The sequence below is a fragment of the Anoplopoma fimbria genome, chromosome 12 (genome assembly GCF_027596085.1).
Source record: "Anoplopoma fimbria isolate UVic2021 breed Golden Eagle Sablefish chromosome 12, Afim_UVic_2022, whole genome shotgun sequence".
Taxonomy (NCBI): Eukaryota; Metazoa; Chordata; class Actinopteri; order Perciformes; family Anoplopomatidae; genus Anoplopoma; species Anoplopoma fimbria.
In genome coordinates, this window is record NC_072460.1 from 2,120,178 (window position 1) to 2,130,387 (window position 10,210).

The 10,210-nt window shown below is 41.0% G+C and overlaps 1 protein-coding gene across 1 annotated transcript in view; it reads left to right on the top strand.

The window, feature by feature from the left end:
• nphp4 (nephronophthisis 4) overlaps window positions 1-10,210 on the top strand; it is a 157,252-nt gene that overhangs the window by 83,731 nt on the left and 63,311 nt on the right. The window contains exons 13-15 of the mRNA XM_054608940.1: window positions 3,930-4,087; window positions 6,313-6,504; window positions 8,961-9,148. Coding sequence (XP_054464915.1) covers window positions 3,930-4,087; window positions 6,313-6,504; window positions 8,961-9,148 — 538 coding nt within the window. The remainder of the gene's footprint in view (window positions 1-3,929; window positions 4,088-6,312; window positions 6,505-8,960; window positions 9,149-10,210) is intronic.

Here is a 10,210-nt window from a genome sequence, read left to right on the forward strand (position 1 = left end):
TCTTTTTTTCCAAGACAGCTATGTATCTGTCTGTGAGCCAGAAACAGCTGGTTCACTTGTAGATTAGTCATTTTGGGATCAATAATCCACCTTGAGGTGAAATACAGAATTTCAGTAGTTATGATTAGCCATAAGGGATATGTAGATACTATAAACCAAGAGCTCAGGAAAGTAAATTAATTAGTTCAGTTGGTTTGGAGCGAATAAATATCGGATCCCATCAACTCTGAGGACAGATAAGCCTATGGGGGAAAGGGGCTACATAAGGCTGGATCGTTTCACAAGTAGCTAGTTTATAAGCTTATTTTAAACCAATACAAATCATAAACACCCTCAGATGATAGATGGTAGGTTCTGAAATCCTATTTCGGCCAATGCATCACGCCTCTTTTGCCCTCCACACAGACTGTTTACATGCATTCAACTAGACTGCTCGAACTGGAATTGTAAATACCACCTTACTACTAACGGAAACCAGTACGCTTCCAATAACAAAATTGTAACGTTGCTTATAAATGCAGAATCTGTTCATAGAGATTAGGGGTGAATAAACTCTGCTACAAAGAAAATCAAACTTGAGTCCGGCAATAGAGGTGAAATACAATTTGAGTGATACCATCGCACAGACAGAAAAGACTTTGCATTGCTTTAAAGTTTGATTTGATTGGGAAAGTTTGAATTGTTCTATCATGTCAGCTAATATTGGCCAGGTTTCATGCTGTCAGCTGCAGACAAAGATTAATATAATACATACCGGGAAGATGCTGACAGCAGAAACAGTTGACCAGTCATATGAGTTTAATGTTCGCTGCATCATAACGTATTCGGCAAAGGCGTTTCCATATCCAATTGGATATCCAAGTCTTTTTTTTTTTTCGACAAAGGCCAAAACCATCTTAAACGTAAAAACGTTTTGGCACATTTGAGACAGTTTTATCCAATATTGCACTTTCCATGCAGCTATTCTAATGTTGTAATGGAAGCACGGCCTATTAGTGTTAAAGTAAGCCTATATAATATTTGCTGAACAGGGATGGTAAATGGTAAAACATAGAGAACTGACTCAGTAATAGCAGTTACAAAGTAACATTTATCTTAAGTTTGCTAATATTAGCTACCTTAAGCTACTGGTCATACCAGACCAACAAAGGCTGTCGTTTCAAAAAAAAAGCTTAGTTTATTGAATTGAGGGTGGTGTTGTTTATTGTTAATGAATTCAACTTTTCATCAACATACAAAGGAATGAGGGTTTTTTCTTCTTTCAATAATTACATAAACTCACTTCCTTTATAAACATGTTCTCTTAAATGTAGATGCTTGATTGTGGAGGCTTATTTCATACTCTGCAGCTGTTACTGGACAATGATTTGTTGGAAATTGAAGACCACTATCAAAGCAGTGGATAAGTATATGATGCATTATATCGCTAGTCCCCTGGCTGCCATTAATCATCAGTTATGATACTCTGAAAGATTTTTTGTGGCATTCTGTGCATATATTGAGTCATTTAATAAGCTTGCAGGACTTACTGTTAAAGCCTATCATTTGTCCTTGTCCATAACCTTAACAGCCTTAAAAGCATTTACTCATATGTCATCACACAGCGTAGGCTTGATAGCAGCAGGTACAAGTGCGGTATAAAGCCATTACTCTGAGCCTTTTAAACATGCTTAAGGTTCCTCACTATGCCTTTGCATCCTCTAAGGTTATTATACCGCAGGCTGCTGGATCACAGGGGGAACATGATGATGATGATGATGTGTTTGTTCACGCATGACTTTGGTCGAGGTTATTACCAGCATGCTTGATGGAAAGTCCAATAATGCACAGCCACGCATGTCCTCTGATAGGCCAACTGAACCGTGCACATGTATCAAAGACCAGAAAAAACACTGGAAAATGACACCATTAGCACTCCTTAGCTAATTATCAGTGCTAATACCCCTCCAGCTGCGTGTGTGTCACTGACAAGAAGAAGGGATTAATGTTTGCCACAAAACATTTAGAAATCATTATTGAATTGATCCACAGGCATTAACAGTTCTTTTTCTTTTCCTAAAAAGCTGATATTGTGAAGGAGAAGGAGGGAATAAAATGACAAGCTGAACAAGAGAACGTCAGTAACTGAATTGCAGATTAAATGCAAGACTGCCTCAAATTTAAAACATAAACAATATGCTGTTGGCATTTAACTAATCACAATTGTGTTATTAGTTCAGTCCTGTTTGCCTTCACTTAAATTCAAATGAGACATAAACTGTCATTTGCACTTTGGTTAAATTAAAAGGTACCACAGTTGAGCTCATTTTCGTAACGTGAAGGGACACAAATGTTATCTCCACACAACAAAAAAGAAAGTAAACACTCTACTTTGTGAGTCCTTAAAAGTTTCCTGGAAAGCATTCTGTAATTTGCTAGTAATTTGTGGACAACAGGAATGTCCTTGAAAGAAAAGCTCCTTTCAAACCCAAGTAAATATTCATTATTGCTACCAAAGATGTTTATGTTATTTCTAAAGGAGGGGGAATTTATTTTCTTTCTGTCAACAAACCCCATAACCAAAACCAACAATTGTTTGAACCTTCTAAGAAGTTTTTTGTACTGTGCATTGATTTCTGAAAAACAACAGTGTCTTTTTTATAAATGAAACTAGGTATTTCTGACTCACTTTTAATGGGCTTGGGCCCACAGGCAGAGGAGGGTATTGGAAAACTGTACTGAGAGATGGTCTAACAACATTGTTGGTTTTTGTGTTTTCATGTGCACTGCTAACAACAATATAGAATACAAATGGCACAGTGATGTGCCTTTCATAAAAGCCTGATTTTGAGTTGCACATTTTTTGTTTTGTTTTTTAGTTTGCAATATCTGAGCTGACTCATCTATTTACAATATATCCCACATATTCCCTCCTTCCATAGCTTGAGATATTGCATCGGCAAACCATACCAATTTCTCTCGGCGATGCATTGTCTTCATGTCACTTTTATTTATGGAGCGTTTTTCAAGAAATACGTGTGCCATCGAGGTCTTTGCAGAAAACAAAGAACACAAATGCGGTGTTCTAAAACAGCAGCAATAAAAGAGTTCAACACAAAAGCACATTGCAGAGAGTTGCATCTCACCATTCAAACCAGCATACTGTAATTAAATATGTCCTAATTGGAAAGGCAGCTTATGAGGAATGGTTGATGAGACAAAGTCACACCTTCTGCCTCCAACTTCTCATGGTTTTTCACACATGTCACTTTAAAGAATAGCAGACGAAGTTTCTGAGATTCACACGTCACCCTGTTCATCTTTAGCTACAGAACGTGTTGATTTCCAGTTTGTTCCAAGTTAATTATAACCCAGAAAGGTTGCCTCCTGCAGCTTTAAACACTGACTCAGATCCTGATAAACGCTATGATGATGCTGCAATACTAAGTGGACCACAAAGAGGTAACAGGTTTGTACATTGATGGACAAGGCTGTTTTATACAGGCATGCAATGCAGGCATTCACAAGGATGTAGAACGGATACATGACCTCTGTGTGTGGAAGAAGTGTAACGCTACTGTAAGCATGGAGTTGGAGCAGCCAGAGCATAAGGCCATTTCAAGAATCAATTCTGACAACTCCATCACTAGCTTTACTGCCTGTAATTCCCTTGCATCAAGCTGCCAATTACTGAAGTCCTTTTTTGGATTTCCTTTCTGCTCATAAGTGTACTACATTGCAGTTGTTTCATGTTGCTGTATTTGACTTTTGCCCTCACTTAATAGTTAACCATTTCCGTCTCATACACAGAAACGTCAGCCTGATCTGCAGACACCTTCTTTTGTGCTTTTCTTGCCTTTTTTTTTTTTTAGATTAAACTATGAATAATTTGTTATCTTTAGCTGTTTTTAAATCACCTACTGTATCTGCATCGCCCCACTTTGGTAAAGGCCTGCTCAGGTGTCAGCAACATCGCCCACCTGGAGATGGACCTTCAGCGGGAACGGGATGCGTCACCTTCGGCCCAGGACGAAGGAGACCAACTTCAGGAGCTGCCCTTCACCCCCGTCCATGCCCCCGTCATCACACTGGGGATGAATGTGCCCAGGTGAGCCTCCTTTGTTGTCTTCCTCAGACACTTTTTATAACAGAGGATTTCATCTGTTATAAAAAGTCAAAGGGTCTCTTCTCAATAAAAAGCCTCCATGACAGTTTTCATTTAAGCTGTCGTGAACAAATCAAATTGGGTTCAAAAGCCAGTTGAAAATCCCAAAGTATCTTGAAGCATCTGAAACCCTCAAAAAATGTCATGGCTTTTTAACGCTGATAGCTGCATGGTAGTAGTTGAAATGTAAAACAAATGCAAAGACAAATAAAGAGCCAAATAGCCAAATGAATAAGCAATGGCTTTTTACTCCAAGAGTACGCCGACAGTCTTCATCACACATGCTGGACCTGATTTCCTTTGTGGAATCCTTTTTCATGCTCTCCCCTTTGATTCTGAATCATGTTAATGTTAGTTATTCACATAAACTGGACCAAATCCAGTTTGGTGGCCATTCTGCTCTCTGAAACCCAAAGACAACCCTGATCCTGTATGAGAAGTTAGCAGAATACCTCTTCATGTATGTTGGTGATCATCAGCTGTTTTCTATGATATGCAATTAAAGAGTCCAGCTGTTATTTGTAAAACGGTAAGCACTGACCAGTTCCATTATAGATGCTTAACTTCTAAATCATGGCACAAGACAGTGACATGAGTATTACTTCTGTTCGATAGGAGACATTATTGAATGAAGCCACTTTAAACATGCTACTGTTTTATCTGGCCCAGTGTCTCTGTGTGAACACTGGTACAGTCCTTCATTACCACAATAGTTCACTGACTTGCTATCTACAGGGGGATATCGATCGGCTCACTAATTGGCAGCATGTGTTCACTGGGTAGTAAAGCGGTGTTGTCAGCAAGCAGGAGAATGCAGCTCACAGCCAATTTAAAGAAATCGTTTTGTCAGCCTTTACATCCCAATTTGGGTAATGGCCTCAGCGATGTTTGTTTGTTTGTGTGGAAATTCATTGTTAAATCCAGCTGTAAGGAAGAGTTTTCACTTTGATTTGGTGTTACACAATGCAATGAGCTCACAGTTGGCATTGCAGCTAATTTGGAGAAGATATCTTATAGCAGCCGGGTCCGTTGTGGTGGGACGCAGAATGAGGAAGTGTCCCCTGCAAATAATGGGCACAGTAACTCAGAAACAAGGGGCTCGCATTAGCACAGAGTGTCTGTAAATAAGCAGCTGGCATCGAAACACTTTCCCAATCCCAGAGTTTGGATCCAGACACGATGCTGTTGAGTTCAGTGGGCTGAAGCTTCTCTGCCGCTTCACTCGGAGCCAAAACATCTTTTTGACTGTGTTCGGTTGGAATGACCCACTTCTTTGAGAAGAACAATGAAGTCTAAAGAAGTTTAATTGAAGCCGCCGCGCATATCTGATCGAGCCCCCTTTGAAATATAAAAATGATGGCTTGACTATTAATCCACTTGGGTTAATTTAAGATATAACTTTGAAAGCATGAAATTGACACAGCCGCAGAGGAAAACCAAATCGACTGTCTTCTTCACTGTTGCTGCCTTAATTAGTTTGATCAAGGCGTCATTCTGTCACAAAATGTGAAGCTGTGGGCCTGACTGTTTACCAACTGTACTCAGGCAGCATTACTGCCGTGATAAGCCCCGACATTATCGTTCATTTTCCTGCACTTGCACTTTAGCCAGCCATCTGTGCACTGTGTTTATCATACCCAGTGTTGGGTGTCAGCGCTGAAAGTATAAGTTATGAATGTTACCATAGTTGCGGTAAAACAGGTGGCCACTATGATTAGAGATAACTGCCAATTATGCTTGAAAATCCTGAGGGAGTGCTTTGGCACCCGTTCTCTCTCCCCTTTAAGCATTCTGCGGTGCCGCCGCTTGACGGATACTGCTGACATCCTCATGCTGTCTCATCATTGTTTCTCTGCATTTTTTGTTAAGTCCAGCGGGATATGGAAATTCAGGTTTACGTTATCTCCCGAAAGGTAGACATCTGGAGTCAAAATGGAACAGATTTAAGCTGATGGGTCTGAAATGATAAAAACTGTCCAGTATTACTCAGATCCTAACAATTTTTTATTACGCGTTTATAACCACAAATCAGCCAAGTGAGACCGATGCATCCCAGGCTAAACCCATTACCTCCTGCTGCATTTACTGAAGTCTTTTTAGCTCGGCTCATGATCGACGTGGGCTCATGATTCTGGAGCCTTCCACTAATTTAACCCATCTCCTCTCAGTTCCTGCTCAGTCAGCTCCAGAAGCTCGCTGGCCCACCTCTACTCCGCTGGCTTCCCCGACATCGTGGACTGCGCTGAGCAGGCGGCAGAAGTCCTGGACCCCACAGAGCCTGTGCCCTTTGATCCCCAGCGTGAAAACACTGACCCCCTTCAGGGCAACCTGCTGGTGTTCCAGTTTCTGGCGTTTACCAGGTGAGGACTGTAGTGCCGTGTCGCATGACGCTGCATGTTACTATTGACTGAAAGCAGATGTTGCTGCTGTCATAGATATCAGTATAGATTTGATACATGATAGAGTTGGGATTTTATGCTTTAAATATTACCGCAAATATAACGATTTAGTTTTCAGAACTGTCAGAGTTGTTGTTATTGAAGTCATCTTACTGCAACCTGAGCCACCGGCCATGTAACTGTAGTAGTAACTGAGTAGATACTTACTTTATGCACGACGACACCCTGCCTGCCTTGAGATGTCTTTTTTTTTTTTGTATTGAACTGCAACCAAAACATCAATGCACTTAAACCATGCAGGCATAAAGTCCTGCCAGTCTTCCTTTACACACATGTCAAGTACGTATCCATACACAGCGGCACGCAGACGTACGCCTGAAGGAAAAACACATAAACGCATTTCCCGTCGGCACGGGCTGAATAGCGCCTCTGTCAGCGGCCCGTCATAGAAACCCTGGCGCCAGTGTCCCCTCTGTCAGGGGCTGACAGTGGAGGGGGGCCGCTGAAGAATGGGTACAAAACACACCGCTATTTGAGTCCTTCTATCTCGTCATCTGCACCGTCAGCGGTTTGAAAAACCCAACTCGCATCTGTCTTGTTCATCATACACTCACCATTGTGCTGCCATGACTTCCTGTGTACCGACCTCAATGCAGTGATGTGTGATGTGTGATAACGCTGTTCTCAGTATTACGTTTGGATAAACAGACTCGGTTAGGATTAATATATGTAGAATGTTTGGCTCCTCTTGTGTGGTAATAGATGGCATTAACTTCTTCTGATCTAAACCAGTGGTTGCAACCCCCCAGAACAATTAGAATGTTGTGACCGACCCACAGTTTTTTTACTTTTATTACCTACCAAATAGCGGTTGTCCAATGTGCTGGCGGCAAACAGCAAACATTTAAAGCCTCCGGGTAAGTTGAAACACTATCATAGGATCATTTGGAGACAGTGAACCGTAGCAGATATTTTAATATCCGTAAGTATGGATTTTTACTTTTAATTTGTTTGTTGTGAAGGTATCAAAGCCTATTTGATACGTCAAGGCCACCTGAATGCAACGTGAAACCACATACTTGAACATACATTGCATATCTCTGTAGCTCCCTGTAGAGAGGGTCGACAGTTGCCTCATAATTATGACAAACGGGTATGGCGGGCAGGGATTCAGGCGGTGGCAGCAGGAGTGCTTAGCAAGCGGGGAGCCTGTGCAGAGGCGGTGTAATTCCTAGCTCTCACCTGGGCGCCATAATTATCAATATTGTCTGTTTACAGAATTAATATTAATGGTGGCTCCTCTGTGAAGATGGAGCACCGCTGCTTCTTTAACAGTGGAATTCCACAGCAGGTGATTCACTTTGAGGTCACACACACCGCTCCTCCGCCTTGAAATCTCCGGCTCTGACGGCCCTTTCCGTGAACGTGGGGGGCCTCCCAGCATTCCCTGCTTGTTTACAAGTGCCTTTTCTTTTCTCCTCATTATTGAATACCCGATGACTGATTGCTTATCTGTTCCTCAGACGGAAACCGAGAGAGAGAGGCTCATCCTGAAACCCGCTCGTTATTTAATATGCTCGTTGCTAAATCGAGCGCTTGCAAGCTCACCGGGACTTTTTGTGGGCCATCAGCAGTTTGAAGTGTGTGTTTGGATCTGTGTACGTGTATGTGAAATCACACTCAGAGGGTGGTGTTTGTGTGAAAAAGGAATACACAACACCAGGAGGTTTCTCTTAGTCAGAAAGATTTTTTTCTCCATTGGATTCCCAGCAAACACAAACTACATTAAATGATTCCCTTTGTGTTAACAGAATACAACCACATTTATACAGTTTATTTGACACCAATAGACAATAAATCCTGTCCTTCACATATCTAATTACTAGTTTTCATGCTGCCTTAAGTTTTAAGAAGGAGCCAAGCTATCTCCTTATAATGAATCAAAAGTTTAGAGCTGAGTTTGTACCCACTCAATCAGCAGTCTAATTTAGAGCCACTTTGAAGGTGTGATTTACCACCTGAAGTTCTAATACTCATTTTTATTATTGGCTTTTTACTTTTAAGTAGCTGTAAAGCTGAGTTACCGGCTCTGGAAGGACGTGCAAGACATGCATATTTGATTCTTTTCCTTTCCTGGATTTGTCTCAGGCAAATCAAAAGCTGAAAAGTGATTTACCCTTCCAGGTTTTTAATGAGAATTTTAACCATCAATTTTCAAATATGCATACCGGTCTACTCCCCACATAGATTTTGTAATAAAATATCACAGTTAGTGTTAAATTGATCACATTCAGGGTAGTTAATCAATCACCTGTGCATTTATTTGCATTCATCATTGCTTTGTTACTTGCAAATATTGCACTATGAGAGATCACTTTTTGCTCAATAATCATCAACCTCCGTCTGTCTTTTGCCAGAATACCAGTGCCAGGTGTCGGTCCAGATTGGCCTGAAAACATCTACTTCACCTTCCAGTTCTATCGCTTTCCACCAGTCACATCGCAGCAGCTCAAACTACTGACCAGTGACAAGGTTCAACAGAAAGCCAGTGTTCCACTTCCCTGTGTCCTGGCCTCCATCAACAAAGACGGGACTGTCGACTCTGGTAAGGATCCACTGCTAAAAAACAAAAAAAGCTAATACTACTGCTCACTTAAATGCGATGGCCCCTGTGCATCTCCCCAGTAAACATTTATGAAGAATGAAACCACAGTGTGGAAGAATTTTGAGCATGTTAAATAAAAGAAATACAGTGGACATACGTTTTTGAATTAATCTTTATTTCAAAGTGGAAGCCATTGGCTTGTATGAAACTCAAGAGACTTGAAAACTAGCACGGGATTAACTAATCTATCACAGTGAAGTGAAGTGGAGCTATGTTGTCAATTCATGGTGATATATTTGAGAATGTCAACCAACAAATTCACGCTGTTGTGTTCATGTCAATGTTGGAAGGTGGGAAAATGCATTTATTAAAAAAAATGTATCGCATGCTTTTCAAAACACTTGTAAATCCCTTCCATTGATAACAAAAAGTACTGTAGTCGTATATCTGTGACAGATTCAGGATATAAACCGAGCTGTGGTTTATTTTCCCGTTTTGCAGATTAACATTGTACAAATTTGTGCCAACAAACTGCAAGCTCGTTCCATGATTCTCCGTGACGTTCTCTGATGCCGAGGCACTTCTCTTTCAATCAGCTGAACGGCTCCTGATTGCTGTCAAGTCTATTCATGTAGCGACTAATGAAATGGAAGAGATATTACAGGTTTTGACGGAGCGTGATATCGAGCACACAAACAATCCCCCTCCTCATTCCTTCGCCTACACATATTCTCCATTCCCCAGACACACACTCCAGTCTAACTCAGTCAATATTTCTCAGTCTGTCTCTGCGTCTTTCTCAGTCTATGTCATCCAGTATGCACTTCCACTGATCCCTCCTACATTCACACAGATCCTTCTATATATTCCAAAGCGCCCTTCCAACTAATTACTCACAACTGCTGAACTATACATATTTGGAGGATTAAGCACTACAGTTACCATTTAACAGTATCATCAGCTTATCTTAGTGTTTAACCAGGTAATTGCTCCTTTTTCAATCCATACACCTATAGCGTCTGCTAAGAGATCAACTCTTGTCACTTGTGGCCACAGTGATTG